The following is a 19,168-nucleotide window of genomic DNA, read 5'->3' as shown; positions in this document are numbered from 1 at the left end:
CTGAAATACACAGAGGGTCCAACACCAGTTTTAAAAATACATTAACAAGGTATTTCCAGATCTTCAATTAATAATGGTGAGTGACTGATTCATGATTTTCAAACATTCACCCAAATTAAAAATGAAAAGAGAAGGCTTATACTAGCAAAATCTACCAAGTGGTTTGTTCCCCAGGTTAACAATTTGAGAGAGACTACAAACGACTTCAGGAACCACGTAAACCCAACTCCGTGCTTCACCGTACCATGCACTGCATCTAGTCAGCATGAGGTATGTTGGAAATCTAGTGGACCAAATTACCTTGCACAAGAGACGGGGTGCTCCTGCAACCTGAAGAAACACAGACTGCAAGCCACATCCCAGGCTAGGCGCCAGCCCCATGCAAAGGATATGGCTTCAAGGAGGACCCCCATCTCTGAGAAATTATAATAGCACTAACTGACGCAGTTAGGAGTGCAACTATTCCATTTAAGTGCTAAAAAAGGTTAAAAACTGTCAGAAGATAGCACAGCTCACACACTAATTCTAAGTTCTACATTTGTCTGTAAACTCCCCGACAAGAGACTATGCTAAGAGGGGTTAAGTAGGGATATTGCTAGGTTTCCAAAGGAAAGGTTTTAAAACAGACACCATGGCTTTGAATAAAGTATTGCTCTTCTTTAAAATGCTCAGTCACTGCTTTCAAAAAGGTGTCAGAGTGGTGTATCTGAAAGCTGGAAAGCCTCAGGGGGTCACATTGCTCTTAAGACCAAGACATAGAAATTGCCATTTCAAGCCAGACAACCTGATGGTTCTAGAAGTCAGAGAAGAAATCTTGAGGGCCCAAGTGAATAATAAATGGTGCGACGCTCAGAGGCTGGCAATAGGGGCTGTCAATGAAAAAACCACCTACAGTGGAGAAAAGAGCAGAGAAGCAAAACTTTATGTTAATTTCACACAATTTGGTGAAGCCAAGAGCTTCATTTATATTTCTCTGCTCTTTCAGCTGTAAGTGGAATTTTCATTACAAAATGGAGGGGTGGGAAGGGCAAAGGGGGGGGTACTTAAAGTCATTACAGAATTTAAACAGTTGGAACTTGCATGGTTACCACTTCTAACAAAGGACTGACAGCTCAATTATTTTAAGTAAAGCAGAGAAATGTAAAAGTTTGCAGCAACTGGGCAGGTTTACAACATGGTTAGTAACTTCCAACAAACAACAAAATTAAAAAAAAAAAAAAAGACTTGGTAGAAACCATTTGAAATGACTGCCATCATGTTGGAAAACAGCACAGCTCCCTTTTTACCATTATAGGGGGATTGAGTTATGAAGCAGAGTCACCTACTTCAAAAGAATTTTCTAAAGAGAAATCTCCAGAGAGATTCCAACTTGGAATGCAAATTTGACCATCAATTCAAAGAACAATACAGCTGCAGCTGCCAATTAATAGTATTCCAAAGGCAAGAGGACTACTGTAAATATTTAATGAATAAAAACTGGACACTACCAGCCATGCTTTTTCTTCTCAGTGATGGCTCTGTTTCATCCATAGGTCAGCAAAACGCATCAATGAAACATGAAAACTCCCAGCTGAAACGGGCCCTCTTTCTTATGTCTAGCCACTAATGCACAGGATGAGAATGAGAAGTTCACAGCTATTTCCAGCAAGTGATGAGGTTTTATTAAAGTATCACCCACCACTAATACAGACAAAAGGTCAAGGAGCAGAAGAAAGGAACAAATCATTGTATAATACACATCTGAGAAGTTATACTAACATTTGTTTTAAATTGCCCATCTCACCCTCATTTAGTGGTCCCAAAGAAATCTGGAACATAAATTTGCCACATTTTGTGGAGCCCATTCTCACTGATGGACCCTGTTCAGCTCCTAAACATGAAATTTAAGAGGGAAGAGGAAAGTAAATTCACGCTAAAAGCAAACATTTGTAAGACATACTGACTTTTAAATATTAACATGGGACCACACTATTGATTTCATGGGGGTGAGTACCTTAATGAAACCATTACCTTCTAGTAACATTATAGGCTTTCCAATAAGGTGAGAATGCAAGTGAAGACTTAGGTCTGCACCCTTTACAGAACAGCACAATGTTACTGACTGATCATTTTTTACCAGCTTAATCAGGTGTCTTAAAAATAAATGCTGACCCATGGCTGAAACCTGTCACTTTTCACAGCAGCACTCAACAAGAACTGGGACAATCGAAGAGCAAGTATTTATGGGGACCCTGTTGCTGCTTTAGATTCTGATGTAATTGAAGAGGAAGAGACCCTTCAATGAATCCCAGAAAAATCACTAATCTTTTACCTGCATGAAAGAAGCCAGGGAGTAAACACAGTATCTTACAGAGTGAAGAAGGCCACAAGAACAAGAGAGGGTGATTGATCGATTGATTTATTATTTTTTAAAACTTGGAAATTCGTAAACTAAAATAATCACATTCCTCCTTCCCCATCTCTGGGTAGTGCCATCATTTTAATAAGCAGTGCTCTGATAACAGAATATAACCTTTACTACGGGAATGCCCTTGGACCACAGGAGTACAAAGGGCTTACAAAATAAGTGGACTGGCTCAAACTAACAATCACCTTTGCTTTGTTTTAGCAGTTCGCTTATGAATGAATGGGTCCTACGACTAAGTTATTATTAGTTTTCAATTCCTTGTAATTTGATACCAAAACATATCAAAAATAATAAGCTAAAACAATATTGAAACCCATATTTTATTGGCTTTAATTACACACTTCAATATTTACAAAGTTAAAGTTTAAATGAAAAGTCTCTATTGTATTAAAAAAAATAACTAGAGCCCGAATTAAAGTGCCCTGGGCAAATACAAATCAATCAGCTAGTTCAGGGACTGCGTCAGGAACCAGGCAGTACTCTGTGTCACAACAAAGCAGTTTATTTGTGATCAGTGTCTGAGACTCTGTACATCCTTCACAAATTTAATTTTACATAATCTGATACTTCTCTTAAAACTTAAACTTTCAACTGCTAGACTTTTATTTCCCTAAAACAGAAGGGCTGGTATAAGTTATTATCCGGAAATGAGGTACCGTTTCACAGAACTGGTTTCTTTGTTTGTTTGTTTGTTTTTCAAGTTTTAAAGAACTAAATTTGCATTTGTTAAAATCAAAAAGTAGGAAAGATGTTCTTTACAAATAATTTTGATCAAGTATATGTTCAAAGAAAGCAGGATAAAAAGGCTTTTTCTCTAGCATTCTGTACTGTACTGTATTGTTGCTCAATAGGAATTAGCTTCTGTCATTTGCTAAAAGAATGAGTAGTGGGGAACAGGATATGTTGGGAATTTCATAACGGGCAACAGAACCATTCTCTTGGGTAAACCTACAGAGAAAAGAAACGGAGAGGACTCCAAATAAGTTTAATAATCCAATAAAAATTTCAGGTAAAAAAAAAAATCTTACAGTAATCATCTTAACCTTTTCCAGATTAGTCAGCCAACATGTAACATTCTGGTAGAGGCTCACAAATCTCTCACAGATCTCCTATTTTGAAATTGCTCAAAATATTTTGATAAATAACAATTTCCCCTTAACATTAAGATGGTTACGTCGTAAGAAGAGTGATGCTCGGAAAGCAGTTTCATTTGAGTAAGCTGCCATGAATTCTGAAGATCAAAAGCAATGCTGTTGATTAACATTCTAAAGTGACCCTAGAAATCCATATCGGTTCACAATTTGGCACATCGCATGTTACAGAAGACACAGGGACTAAAAGATTCAAAGCATAGCTTTGCTGTGCAGGCCTCAGCGCCCCAGAAAGACAGCTCCAACTGGAGCCGTGAGCAGGTTTATCTTCTCAATGGCTATTGCCAATATTGGCATGGCAAATCTGGAAAGACTAATTATTTTCTTAATTTCATAATTAATACGTTCTTGTGGCCTCACAAACTTCTGCATACTCAAAGCGTGATTTAAAATCTGCTCCTATTTCTATTCTAATATTTCACCTATGGAGAAATCACAAAGCAGCAACAGCAGGTATTCAAGAGCACCAGATGATCAAGAGGGAAATCACCCCACATGCAACAGCTTTACAAAGGCCAAAAGACATATTTACCTTACAGCCAAAATAAAGCATCGTTTTAGTAGGTTTGCATCACAGTAACATTTAAAAACCAAATCTTTTATGTGAAAAATGGGGCATCAAATTTCACCAGCTTTGGAAGTCAGTTATATGGCACATGGAAGAGAGGAGCCTTCTGAAGTGGGGGCTCGGAAGCCGCAGGGTGAAAGTATAATGTTAAAGGAGGAAAGGGAGGAACAAGAGAGAAAAATAAAAAAAGATTGAGAAAAAACATGAATGTAGCTTAGTGTGTAGATATTAAAGTGTTTTAAAGGGGAAAACTAAGCTCTAGCAAATCTATACTAAAGAACCTGCGACTTACTGTATGTGGCTGAAAAGAAAGAAAGATTTAAAAACCTGCCCCAGGAGACAGATGGTTTGGCATTCACACAAGACATATCACAATGAGTCTAGCGGATCAAAAGTTTTTGGATAAACTGACCAAACATAGTTCATAGGAAGAATGAGGTGGTCAGGAAATCCAGAAGTTGCTGGAGTGGAAAAACCAAATGGCCAAAGCAAAAGAAGCTAGAGAAGAAATTCCAGGTGGAAGCGTATTCCTGAATTAGTCCCCTCCCTCCAGCTCAGAAGAGAGGAAGCCTGACCAAAACTGAGTATGCCGGAGGAGATGTTCCCATACAGGATTTAACTCCAAACCCTGCACTCTGCCTTAAGGAAACTTGCTGCAAATGTTTGACCCCTGCAGCTTCTCCATATCTTTTCAGGATATAAACTATTCATAATGGGGAAAATGGCCAAACCACTCACTTTCTATGTATTTCCACGGTTATGAAATCAGATGAAGCTTCTGTTTAGCAGAGTCTTATGGACCCATAATTTTCATCCCAACAAAAATGGAAAAGCTGATGCGTGAAGAAAAAAAGCATAATGCAAAGGTCTCAAGGCTCATGAGGAGGAAGGACTAAAGCCACAAGTAGCAACACATTAAAGGTCTTTCCCTTCCGTGTACACGCATGGCCAGCTTAGGGTTGCACTGACGTACACACACTTTCTCACATGCACATACACTCACTCTCTCACATGTGCACGCACACTTGCTCTCCTCTCAATCAATCCTGCAGATGGCTGATTCTATAACATGTAGCACCTGAGTTAGGAAAAATGTCTAAGAGCATATCACTGACTCCAAACCTTATTGCCTCCATTGCCACATAAACCTCATTCAAAGTTATCCAAAGGGCCACTAGGCTTCAATTATGTATTTGCTTTTATTTTTTATTTTGGGGGGAAGGAGGACACTCCTACGATTTTCTAACATGCACTGCAGACTTTCTGCAGTGAACACTTAGATAACACTGCTGGTGATACCCGCTACTCCTTCCTCTCCAGGACCAACGATACCCTGTTTACTGCACCCCCAAAGCAAAATTTATGGAAAAGAATGACAGTTATAAATTTAGAGCAAGCATTGCCTATCCCTGACTCAAATCACCCCCCGGTTCACACAGATCCAAATTACACGCTTAAATGTAGCTGTATAATTGGCAAGCAGCTGAGCTGGGAACTGAGTATGGCCCTTCAATAGCCTTTGAATGGAGTATAAGTTGGCTGTAAGAAGAACTACTTAAAATATTTAATTTCAATATGGTCAGAAACAGGCAATTAGAACAAGCAGTCTTTCAGTCAGGCAAAGCAGAGAGAAGAGCAACTCCAACCAAACCAAGAACCACAAGGTTGTGGCATTTTCAAAGGGAATTTAAGTTGGGTCACTAGGATAGATAGGCCTGCGATCCTCTGATTCATTTACAGAAACCCTAGACACAAACTGTACTTTGGATTGCTGTGACAGAGTCACTAAGAAGGGAAGTCAGTAAGGTGGTGTACATACCATAGGCAGGGGCAGCTGTGCTGTAACCATATGGTGTTCCATAGCCTAGTGCAAAGAAGAAGAAAGCAGATCAGTCCAGGACAAAGAGGAGCTGGCACTGGCCCAATTCACAATACCACCTAGTCTGGCACCCTGGGCCCTGAGGACTCCTTCCAGATGTTGGCTGGATGAATAAGACTGAGTCCCAGAGTGATGCTAGTCTAGCCTGATCCTTCTTTAGATGCAGAATCTTCTTACCGTGGTCTACAAGACTCTCCCTGACCTAGTGGAATACCCTATGTCTCCTTCTCACTGAATTTACCATAAAAACCCAAAAAAAAAACCCACTGCCATCGAGTCGATTCCGACTCATAGCGACCCTATAGGACAGAGGAGAACTGCCCCACAGAGTTTCCAAGGAGTGCCTGGCAGATTCGAACTGCTGACCTTTTGGTTAGCAGCCGTAGCGCTTAACCAGTATGCCACCGTGGTTTCCAAATTTACCATTACTGTACTGTAATTATCAACTTCTTGTCTGTCTTCCCCACTAAACGCAGTCTTATTCATCTTTATATCATCTGAACCTAGGAGAATGTCTGGCATATAAAATACAGTAGATATAATTTGCTGAACAAATGAATACTTAGGACCATTCAAATTACCAATTGCTCAAAGTTGGTAAAAAGAATTTTCCAAGTCTCTTTTCAGAAAACAGTGACAAAGCAGGCTAAGACCTCAGTTTCCATGAAAGAAGACACTTGGATCATCAGGTTGTGAGATCAAGGGGAAGATCCATGACTTGCTGGTCTCTGAATTCCTGGCTCCAGCAAAAGATGTGACAGATGAGACCCCAGTAAATGTTGGTGAAACTGACATAAGCATCTAGTGCCTATGCAGAGCGCTAGTATTATTAAGTAAAACATAGTACAAATGTCTTCTTTGTCCTTAGACACCATTTTTTCATCCATAGAACAGGAAACCTCTCAAGTTACTGTATAGTGTTGGTGTAGGGATTACAAATGCTATGTTAATAGAAGCTGCTATCTTTAATCTTTTAGTAAAACAACTTTAACATACATAAATAAAAAATCACGGGGTGAATCCCTAGGAAAACCTGCTTTCTAAAGCAGAACAAGGGTACAAAATCTGCATGGGCCCTTCACAACGTACCCAAACATATCAAGCTTTTTCACATCACAATCTCTTTTCCTCCTCTACCTGACCAACTACTATTCATTCTTGAGGATCAGGGTCAAACATCACTGCCTCTGTGAAGTTTCCCAGGCTTGCTGTTCACTCCTCTGCACATCCCATGTTACAGCTCATATCATACTGCACTGCATTTCTTCAAGTGTCTGTCCTCTTTCCATCTGACCACAAGCATTCTTTGGGGCAGAGGCTAGGTCTGAGACATCTTTGAGTGCCCAATTCCAAATCTCCTGTTTGGGACAAAGCACTGAAATATATGCTGAACAAATGAACTGCTTATAGGGACTGATGGAAACATTTCCTGAGGGATAAAGAGTCTTCACGTTTTCAGTCCCTACTTAAGTCATATAAAATTGGGAGTAGTACAACTAGTCCTTGGTGCTTACTAACTTATATATTTCAAGAGGAAACGATACAGCTGAAATTAGTTAGGGAAATGACATGGTACCAGAAGTCATAAGAGAAATTAGAGCTTAAAAAAGAAGACTGTACAGCAAATATATTCCAGGAAAACCTAGCTGGCTAAGGGTTTCATGAAAACCTTAAAGGGAGATGAAACTACAACTAGTAAGCTAAGGACTGATCAGATGATTGGGGTCCTAATCCTGACTTGGCCCTTTACTAGCAATGTGGCTTTGAATTGTACCTATTATCTAACCTCTCAGAGCCTCAGAGTATTCTGCAGTAATTGAGTTGGCAGGGAAAACTAATTAAATAACACATGTAAAAATACCTACTACACTCCCTGTTACACAGAATATACTCTGCAAATGGTATATAACCTATTCATAATCTAAACCGAGCTAATCTGAATCTTACCTAGGTCATAAAGGAACTTCATTTTTAAAAGCTTTAGATCTCAGGCCTTTCACAGTGCTCAATGCCATGACATAAGACAGCAGACGCCACTACAGAGCAAAAGAGCCTGGCAATAAGCAGAACATAAATGATTTCTTTTATGGATGACAACTGTTTACCACTCTACAGGAGATAAACTTTCCTACTGACTCAACCAGATTAAACCCCAATGGAACACATAATCAAAGACAAGGTTCATTTCAGTAACTTTCCTATTACATAATGAAAGCTTTACCCTTTAAATAATGCATTGAATGAGGCCAAAAATGTTAAATCTCAGTAGAAGTAGCTTAATTTTGGATACATAAACTATACCAAATTTATAAGAAGCTTATGATCTTTTCCCCCCAACACTCACCTTCTTTTAGCGTCCCCTATCTCATTACATAACTCTGTGGGGCAGTTCTACTCTGTCCTATAGGGTCGCTATGAGTTGGAATTGACTCGACGGCACTGGGTTTGGTTTGGTTTTGGATCTCATTACATGCCACATAATTCAACCCAGTTCCTCTAGCTGAAAAGCCTAGTAAATATCCTTAAAACTTTTCTCTTTTTCATTCCCCATATTAAATTCATCAATTTTACTTCCTAAATATTCCTTCAGTCTGTCTACTTCTTGCCATCTATTTCCCTATATGCACTGAAGATCCCGCTATTGTCTCTTGTCTAGGCAACTAGTTTACAATAACCTTAGAACTGGTCTTGTGCCCACTCTGGCCCCTACAAGCTATTTTTCACACTACAGAAACTATGATCTTTAAAAACAAAATCTGCTTTTGTCACTTCTCTCCTTTGGACTCTTTATGACTACCCACTGCACTTAGGATACTAAGAACAAAATCTAAAACACGGCCTCTAGGACTGGGACGGAGCAATCCAGCTTTAACTTCTGTCATTCCACCCCCATACTCTCTGTACTCTAAGACATTCTGGCCACCTTCTTCTTCTTCTTCAAATGAGCCAAGTTCCCCACCATCAGCACCACAGGGTCTCTGCACATGCTGTTCCCTTTGTGCACAACACTCTTCCATCCAAGTCTTCTCTGAGTCTCAGTTCAAGTGTCACTTCTTCAGGGAAGCCTTCTAGAATCCACTAGACTAAGCCAGGTTCCTCTATTACATGCTCTTATAGTAATATATTCTTCTCCTCCATCATATTTATCTCAGTTTATAACCGTTTGCGATTATTTGATTAATATGCCTCTCCCTTTAAATCTTAAATTGCATGAGAGCAAAATCCATGTTTCTTGTGTGCCAAAGCAGGCACACAATTATATGCTGAATGAGTGAAATGTACTCTTTACAAGAAACATTTTTGAGTGATGCACCTACTGGGACCAGCTTCTAAAAATATAATTTCAAAGCTACATAATTCATAAAGCTTCCCAAATGGCCTAGTCTAATTCTTTCTTAGGTGTTATCTAAAAAATAACGAGGTAAGACTGTACCTTAATGACAATTTCATCTTGATCGATAACTACAACTAATTTACTTTTCAGGTTAAAAGTTCCATATTTTCAATATTGCAAAGAACTCGATTTTAACACGACAGCTGTACATCTACTGTTAAAATGACACAGGGATTAGAACAGAGGACAGAGAGAGGGCATCTTTCCCCATCTCCCTCAAAAGCCATGTGGTGAAATGGAAAGCATATAAACTTTGGAGCTGCAAACACCTTCATTCAAATCTTTGCTTTGTTGTTTACTAGTTGTTTCACCCTAGGCTAGCTGCCTTACTTCAGTTTCCTCACCTGGAAATGGAAATAATTTCTATCTTGGAGAATCACTATGAGGGTTAAAAACAATTAAGTGAAATCACTTATTCAAAAGTATTTGGTGTAGCGTAAGCCGTGGATAAATGAGCTCCCCTTTCTTTCTTTTTGAACTTCTTTAGCCTTTGATGGTTTCCAAATACTGCGTTAAACAAACACTAATAATGCCAGTCTTCACCCTTTTTAGCTAGCCTCTCATCAACTGTTTTTCTGTCCTGTTATTCCCAACCTGTCTTGTATGTTCCCACTGAATGCACCCTGCTCAGTGTCCAAACTCTTCAATCTTTGGAACATCTTTGGAACATCTTTTAGCTTCCTCATTGTCAAAATATGTCCCCTTAATCAAGTGCGATATTGCTCATCTGTCATTTCCCTCCAGGAAGACTCAACAGATTCCATGAGGAAACCTATGATATTCTGAGGAGTCTTTTCTTTTGAATTTCTGTATATACCCATTTTATATCCATTCTATATTTCCAGGGATCCTATATAACCTCAGAAAAATCAAGGAGATGCTGTTCTTCAAAGTTTGGCCCAAAAAAGGAGGCGGAAGTCTCGGAGATTGTACTATACCTGGAGCTATGTAGCCAGGGGCAGCTGTGGCCCCAACAAAAGCTCCCCTTGTTAGAGCTCCTCTTCCTCTGCCACGAACAGCTTGGACTGCTGCAGACACAGCTGTATTCACAACACCCTTTGCCTGATAAAAAATAACACGTTTTCATTAGTGAGAGAAATAAGAACTATCACCCTATCATCTCTTTAATGTACAAACTATGAGAAACTTGAGCCTGTAAGTGAGACAGTGAGTTGTTCTGTGTCCTTCAACCTTCAATGTATCATCTGTAAAATAAAAATGACAGAGCTGTCCTGGAGAACACATGCTGGGCATATAAAAGCATGCAAATAACGCATCCTTTTCACATGCGTGTTACTCAGAAAGAGTTTAATTCCTACATGTAAACTCAGTAGTCAAGCTACAGTCAAAGTCACTTCAGCCCTGTTCAAAGTGACTGTGAGACACTGATGGTTCAGCAGCAGAATTCTCACCTTTTGTGCAAGAGACCTGGGTTTGATTCTCAGCCAATCCACCTCACGTGTAGCCACCAACAATCTGTCAGTGGCGGTCTGAGTGTTGCTAAGAAGCTGAGCAGGCTTCAGTGTAGCTTTTAGACTAAGACAAACTAGGAAGAAAGGCCTGGCAATCTACTTCCAAAAATAAAATCAACCAGTGAAAACCCTACGGACCATAACAGTCTAATCCACAACCTATCAGAGGGATGGTCCAAGACCAGGCAGCATTTGGCTCCCTTGTACACAGCGTCACCATGGGTAGGGGCCCAGCCAATGGCAGCTAACAAGAGCAACAAAGTGATTATAGACTCTTGGTACCTAGGCTCGAAACTCATTAATTCCATCTAAGATGCATCAATTGGTCTCAACCCACCTGGATCAAAGCAGAATGAAGAACACCAAGGACACAAGGTAGTTACCAGCCCAAGAGATAGAAAGGGCCACATGAACCAGAGGCTACATCAGCCTGAGACCAGAAGAGATGGTGCCCGGCTACAACCGATGACTGCCCTGACAGGGAACGCAACAGAGAACCCCTGAGGGAGCAGGAGAGCAGTGGGATGCAGACCCCAAATTCTCATTAAAAAACCAGACTTAATGGTCTGACTGAGACTAGAAGGACCCCAGTAGTCATAGCCCCCAGACCTTCTGTTAGCCCAAGACAGGAACCATTCCCAAAGCCAACTCTTCAGACAGGGATTGGACTGGACAATGGGTTGGAGAGGGATGCTGGTGAGGAGTGAGCTTCTTGGATCAAGTGGACACTTGAGACTATGTTGGCATCTCCTGCCTGGAAGGTGGATAAGAGGGGAGAGGGGGTTAGAAGATGGCGAAATGGACACGAAAAGAGACAGTGGAGGGAGGCAGCGGGCTGTCTCATTAGCGGAAGAGCAACTGGGAGTAGGTAGCAAGGTGTACGTAAGTTTTTGTGTGAGACTGACTTGATTTGTAAACTTTCACTTAAAGCACAATAAAAATTAAAAAAAAAAAAAAATCCATTAATTCTCTGCCCAAAAGTAGAAAACGCCCCAACAACAATCCACCTAGAATTAGCTGTGAACGTGAATGGGGTGAAAAAAAAAAAAGACAAGAGGACCAAGGATGTGGGTGCCAGTTCCTGGGCCATAACTATGACCTCTGAAAAACTGTGATTTCTTTGGGCTTATTTCCTCCACGGTGTGTATGTATCAATCAGTCATTAAATACATAAATAAATACCACCCCTTGCTCTAAAATGCCATGGGACCCTAATGAAGTCACATGATCTCTCTCTATGCTGATCTTCCCAACTGTGTAACTGGGATAATAATACCCACACTTTGTTTTTCTTACTTTAGAGCTAAGAGCAACTAAAAAAAAAGGTATGAAAACACTCTGAAGAGTAGAACAGATAAATCAAGACTGCTAAACCACCTTTTTCCCAAACTGAAATTTTAAGAAAATCAATACTTATTTTTAAATATAAGCATGTAGAAAAAACTCAAGCTAGAAAGTACTAAAATTCCCTACTATAACCAAGGTACAGGCAAGGTGGTACAGAGCCTCAGAGCACACTGTATGATAAAGTTACCAGTATCTTAAAACAGAGGAACTCTAAGACAGCATAAATAGTCAAAGTACACACACATTTATTTCACATTGAAAAGTCATCATCTTATTCCACCTGGGATACTACCTCTAGTATAACTAGACTAAAGACACTTTCAAGGTCACATGTGTAACACACAAAGACATTTTTCTATTTGGCTGAAATCCCACACATCCAAAATAGACTGCGTCTTGGCTGTCAAGCATATTGAACACACAAGTTTTACAGCTTCTAGTTCTAGTACAGAAAATTTCTAAAAATGAGTGAACTTCATGCAGACATCTTTTTTCTACACAGCTGAGTCAAAAGTAGTCAGGAAGCAGCAATTTGGGAGCAGCACACAAATCTAGCTCATGTCAACCACAGACAATTACCTAATAAATATTTCTGTATATGCTTTTAAATACTAAAATTAACTGGCTAAGTACAAAATGTAACCCATGGGAAAAAAACACACCAAACCAAACAAGGTAACAATTATCTTTCTACTAATTTAGAATATATTTTGTCCTGTACACTAGATTTTTAGGAAAAGAAAATTCACTTATTCTCTATGTGTGTACTTCTGCAATTTTAATGACCTTATATCTATTTCAACTCAGTAAGGTTATTTTTCCGTTTACACTTTAAATCCTAGAATTTAAGCACTGCTTATTACAGTAAACGCAGGAAGTTTAAATGAAGAGAAAACAAAGTCTAAGATCAATGTGACATGCAACAGGAAAGTGGCCATGGCCTTTGGAAGGACAAGAACATGGCTTAGAGGGAAGCAGCATCAATTAGGCGTCCCTGGGTGGCACAAACTATTAAGTGCTCAATTACTAGCCAAAAGGTGGAGGTTCCAACATACCCAGAGGTGCCTCAGAAGATGGGCCTGGCAATCTGCTTCCAAAAGATTACAGACTTGAAAATCCTATAGAGCAGTTCTACTCAAATCGACTAGACAGCAACTAACACCACCACAACTACCATCCATTAGCAATGTTACTATAGTCAGGTATCTTCATATGGGCCTTGTTTCCTCATTTGTATAATGTGATCAATTCTGCCCTCTTACAATGGACTTAGCATATTTAAAAGAAATTGAATATTTAACATAGATGCCTAAATAATCTAAGGTTCCTTCTATTAGTTTAAGTAATTTTAGCTGATTTGTTTCTAACACATAATATATTCAGACATTATTACACCAGTCTCTCCATGAGGCAGAGAATGTCTTACATATTTACTTATATATATCTTTTTCCCTTACAATATGCACATGCTGTATGTTTGGAAAATATTTTTTGAGTGCATAAATGACTGGGAGAAGAATCTGGTATCCAAAAGCACATAAAGGCCATCATTTCTAAATACCTTTTTATGCACCTGGGTCCTCAGTAGCACTGACATCCCCAATGCTAATAATGAACAGAAGCACACAGTGTCAAGTTCTACTGTGGCGCCCTCAACTGAAACCCAAAACAGAACAAAAGGACAAAAATGGAAAGGAAATGGAAGAGCATCTACGGACTCTGATAAAATAAGCCTCAAATATTCTTAGCAGCTTCCCTAAACTGAAGGAATGCTAACAACTCAATAATGTCCAAATCACCTGAACATTTTACCTAACTAAGAAAGACCTCATCCCACCCCCTAATAATAATAATGGCCTTTAAAATTTTTTTTACCTAGAAAGATGACAGATCATGGACCCACTGGCCAGATTTGTATTATTCACTGACCTAACCCAAAGAAAAGGTTGCCAAATCTAAGAAAAAGAAAGAGCTTCAGAAAAAGCTAAAGTAGCACAAAGACAGGAAAGGAACTTTAATCCCTGTAACATTTTTCAAAGTACTGCAAAGGTTTAATGCTAACTCATACCTGAGGGATAATCTTCTTTTTCTTATTATTTGCTGCATTGGGTCCAGAAAACAGCTTCTCGAGGGCAGCTAAAGCTGCACTTGCCTTTGCCACTTTCTTATTTGGACCTGCACCTCTGAATTTCTGTCCATCTACTTCTACCTAAAAATCAAGAACAACACTTTGCAATTATCTCACGCAATTCTCCCATAAAGTTTTAATTTAAATGTATCGTAACAGAGAAAACATCAAAAGTTGAAGAGTGCCACAACTGTCTCAGTCTAAAATATAAGTTCAGTATATCCTATATTTTTGAGTAAAAAATGAGGTTGGTCTGTATCTAGGTACACACCTCCATTACAAAGCGTTTGTCATGGCTTCCACCAGTCTCCGAGATGAGTTCATATTTAAGACCTCTTCTTTTTTCATTAAGCTCCATTACAGGATTTTTGCCACTTGCTGTGAGGATAGGGCCCTGAGTTCTTACCTAAAAGAGAAAAGGAATATGCAGGTTTTCAATCAAGTAAGATTTTAGAGTATTACATTTGTAATATTCTAATCTTAAATTTATAATATTAATATAATTATGCTATGTCTCTGTTGACAAAGAGGCTCAAAGATTCTACTTCAAAGCATTTTAGGAGCTAGGATGAGAGGTTACCGATATACAGAAAAGGTAAAATATCTTTAAAGGCATGGAAGCTCTACAATCAGTAAATGCTGTAGTCAGTAATCTGACCAGGCTGCCTTCAGTCCCAACAGGCTACTATTCAACACCAGTGTAGCCTCACCACTATACAGCACTCCAGGGTCTGATGTATGGTGTTCATTATCTAGTAATAATACTCTAAATGACTAACACAGAGGTCAGAATAGTTGGGATTCAGATGATACCTGAGGGTTCACTACTTTTCATCTTTTGAATTAGGAAGAAATAACTCTTAATCTGGGGGAGAGAAGAAAACATGCCTGCATACCTCTCATTCTTTCAAAATAGATTTAAGGGCACCTAAAAAAAAAAAAAAAAAAAAAAAAATTTTTTTTTTTTTTTTTTTTTTAAGCTATAGGGTCAATATGAGCCCGAATCAACCCTACAGCAATGGTTTTTTTAAAGCTAAAAATGGAGCCCTGGTGGCAAAGTGGTTAAGAGCTCAGCTGCTAACTAAAAGATCAGCAGTTCAGATTCACCAGCTGCTTCTTGGAAGCCTTATGGGGCAGTTCCACCCTGTCGTATAGGGTTGCTATGAGTAGGAATAGACTCGACGGCAATGGGTTTGGTTTTTTGATTTAGGCTAAAAACATGAATCCCTGGGTAGTATAAACGGTTAACACACTAGGCTGCTAACCAAAAGGTTGGTGGTTCAAGTTCACCTAGAGGCACCTTGGAAGAAAGGCATGGCAATCTACTTTCAAAGAATCAGCCATTGAAAACCCTATGGAGTATAGGTTTACTCTGACATGCATAGGGTTGCCATGAGTCATAATCGACTCAAGGGCAACTGATTTTCACTAGTTATGGTAAAAACAATGGGCTACGTAATACTGATTCTGAAATTAAAAAATAATAATAAAGGCAATCATTTCCTGCCCTCAAGTTGCTGGAGGTTAGTGAGAGGGACAGGCATACATATATAATCAGTGCAAGGCAATGTAAGAAAAGCAAGAGCTCATGTATGTTACGGAAACACAGTGGAGGAAACCACTCTCTAGGGCCATCAAGATAGTTTTCCCGGAAATGGTATGTGAGCCTGACCTTAAAGAGTAAGTACCTGACCATGTCATCAGGAGGAAACAAGAGGGAAAACCATTTTGGACAGAGGAAACAGTGATGCAAAGGCCCAAGGGAGAGAAAGAACACTTGTCTGGGGGAATGGCAAGAAGTTTAGTTTGTACGAGGGAATAAGGAGAGGGTATGAGGAAGTACGGAAAGGGCAGTGGTACAACAGGACCTGACTAGAAACACCCTTGATGGGGCCAAATTGTATAGGATTTTGTATGCCAAGCAAATGAGCTTTGACTTTATCCTGGACAAATGGGGAATGACTTAAAAACTTTAAGATAGAAAATGACATTATTAGATTTATATTACAGAAAATCACTCTAACAGGAATAGAAAAGGATTGACTTGAGGGAAGACAACACTAGAGATAAGGAAGTGATACAACTCATGTAGAAATGTAAAGGCTCAAAGGAAGACAGGGCGAGCTCGTGCATGCACACGCACACACACACACACAGAGCACTATAATTCTGAAAGACGAAAGACTAAAAGATCAAGCACTCTTTGAGGTCATAGATCATGTCAGTAGTTCCAGGACAGTAATTGCTCAATAAATGCTGAACAAAGCAAATTAATGCCCCCAAAGATTCTTTTGAATATGAACCTGATGGACAGCAAGGCTCTGTTAATAAAGTAACCTAGGCTGATTTGTAAGTGGCTGATGCTGCAAAAGGGAAACACTGGACAATTTTTAAAGATAAGTTAGTAAACATTCCTTGGTCTTTTGCAATAAATATCACTCCTTAAAGAGTCTTTATAATCTCCTTTTTTTTTTAATTTCAGGACAAATTCCCAGTCTCCATTTTTAAAAAGTAATGAATAATTTTTGAAACTAGGTCTACAGCAATCACCCTCTGCTTTCCAAATCTAAACCACTTTTCGAAAAATGGTTAACACGTAAAAATATCTGAATTTCTAACCAGTTACTGGAGCTCTGATGGCACATTGGTTAACTGCTCGGCTGCTAACTAACAGGTCGGCAGTTCAAACTCACCAGGTGCTTCATGGGAGAAAGATTTGGCAGTCTGCTTCCATAAAGATTTGTAACCTTGGAAACCCTATGGGGCAGTTCTACTCTGACCTATAGGGTCACCATGAGTTGGAATCAACTCGACAGCAATAGGTTTGGTTTTTTTTGTTTTGTTTTAATCAAGAAATGAAGAAATGAATAATAAGGGGTTTCTTTTAAACGAAGAAATGAATAATAAGGGGTTTCTTTTCCCCCCCATTACTATATTATACAGAAAGTATACATGCATTCACTACCAAAACCTCCATATACTCAATGTGGCTACTATTAGCCCAGCCTACACTGCTCTCTCCCTTTTCTAATTTAGTTTGTACTTAACAGATCTGAGCCTCAGAATTAATGAACCCTTTCTCCCCTTGGTATACATAATATTACTACCAAAACAACCCTGCTCTGTGATTACCAGCTGTGAACGACTAGTTTTCTCAACAGCCAGGCGCCATGTCTTCTGTACTCCACAGGACCAGGTGGAGAGTCAGGCTTGGCATTCACAGATCTCAGCCCTCATCAGTCCTCTGCCCTCTCCGTACAGGCCTACTTGGCTGTTCCCAAACATTGGCTTCTGTACCTCCAGATCACTATACTCCTATTCCTTCTGCTCAGAATGCCTTCTCTCCACCACTTCCCCACATGGTAAATCCTACTAACACCTACCTCACATTTCACCTCCTTTGATTTTATATGACTCTGTGTGTGTGAGTGTGAGTATGTGTAGATCTCACAATCATAATCACTTCCTCCCTTTGGGATTTTACATTATTATATTCATCTTAAAATCACGGTACTTATCATGTTACATTATAGTTACAAACATGTTTGGCCCTTCTAGCCTGATGGTATCTTCGGGCCCTGGATGCAATTTCTGCAGCACCTGGCATTGAGAAGGTACTAAAACGGGTTTATGGACTAAACAAATAATACGTATTAGTCTTATCACAAATGGCAGTCAAAGCAGATTTTTTTTTCCAAAGAAGTAAGCTCTGACTGTACTTTATCCTGGACAATGGGGAGGGCTCCATGAATTCCCAAACATGCTGTGTATACTCCATATTTGGACCCCGTCCCATTCTATTATCTGTAGTGATAAGTTCACAGGTCAGGATTTACTCAGAGTCTGAGATACACAGTAGGTCAGGCTATAGCTTTTTTCAGGGCTGGACCAACTAAATGATGGCCCAGTGCCTCCCACAGCCAGCTTAGCACAAATTTCAAATAGTCACAAATTTCCCCCACTAGATCTTTTAGTTCTTCATTCTTCTTCAGTTACTGTTGATACTCTTAATCCATTATAATCATGAAATGTCAGAAGCAGCTTCCATGGTCAGCAGTAGGGAAATAGCTAGATCAGTTAGGTTATGCTCATGCTATGGTATGTTGTGCAGTTACACAGTTAGGTTTACAGATTTTTTTTTAAGAGTTATAAAAACTGCATGAAAATTACAACTAACTGCATAAAAATATTCAAAGAATAAAAGCCAGATGAAAATAAACCAAAATATTAATAATGGCTACTTCTGGTAGATAAGTTTGCTTTTGATTTTCTTATTTCTACTTTCCCATATTTCGGAAATTTTTTCCTAAGGAAAAAAATACATAAATATACCTCTAAGGTACTGGAGGTTTCAGTTGTAGAATTTCCAGTATTATTGCTTGAGTTTGAAGACACTGTTTCATTTTTGCCTTCATTGTCTGATTTTTCATCAGAACTCATACATTCAATATCTGCATCAAAGCCTGTTGGGTATCCCATTGCCTGCAATACCTGTACAGATTACATTAAAATTCAGTTTTATTCAAACATCAGAGATCACAGAGAATAGCTGAAATGACAAAAGCAACAATTTCAAATTCATAACATTTGGAACCATGAAGTACCTTGCAGGAAGAGCAAGATGGTACTAAATCTACAAAACCTAAACAAGTCATACCTACCAGGGTTTCACCATGGGAAAACAGGGAATACCTCTTCAGAATAATTAGGTTTAAACAGAGGATAAATGAAATGCAATCCTGATGTTGTTTAATTTGGAGGTGAAAGGTAAAGAAAATAAACAGCATAGCCAAATTCAACCAATGGGATGTGGGGAAAGGTA

At 39.2% G+C, this 19,168-nt stretch overlaps 1 protein-coding gene across 8 annotated transcripts in view; it reads right to left on the bottom strand.

Moving 5' to 3' along the window:
* The window catches only part of STRBP (spermatid perinuclear RNA binding protein), a 176,860-nt gene that overhangs the window by 13,508 nt on the left and 144,184 nt on the right, over positions 1-19,168 (bottom strand). For 7 of the 8 annotated variants that reach the window (XM_023544945.2, XM_023544946.2, XM_023544947.2 and 4 more), the window contains exons 13-17: positions 18,679-18,837; positions 14,618-14,752; positions 14,287-14,427; positions 10,338-10,461; positions 5,946-5,990 (exon numbers count right to left, since the gene is read on the bottom strand). In XM_023544945.2, the coding sequence (XP_023400713.1) occupies positions 5,946-5,990; positions 10,338-10,461; positions 14,287-14,427; positions 14,618-14,752; positions 18,679-18,837 (604 nt within the window). Of the gene's footprint in view, positions 1-12; positions 3,356-5,945; positions 5,991-10,337; positions 10,462-14,286; positions 14,428-14,617; positions 14,753-18,678; positions 18,838-19,168 lie in introns of those variants that run through there. The other variant, XM_010587638.3, reaches the window with a different exon arrangement.

This window comes from Loxodonta africana, chromosome 9 (assembly GCF_030014295.1).
Source record: "Loxodonta africana isolate mLoxAfr1 chromosome 9, mLoxAfr1.hap2, whole genome shotgun sequence".
Lineage (NCBI taxonomy): Eukaryota > Metazoa > Chordata > Mammalia > Proboscidea > Elephantidae > Loxodonta > Loxodonta africana.
Note: the sequence above shows the minus strand (reverse complement) of the source record. Positions and strands in the feature narration are given on the sequence as shown.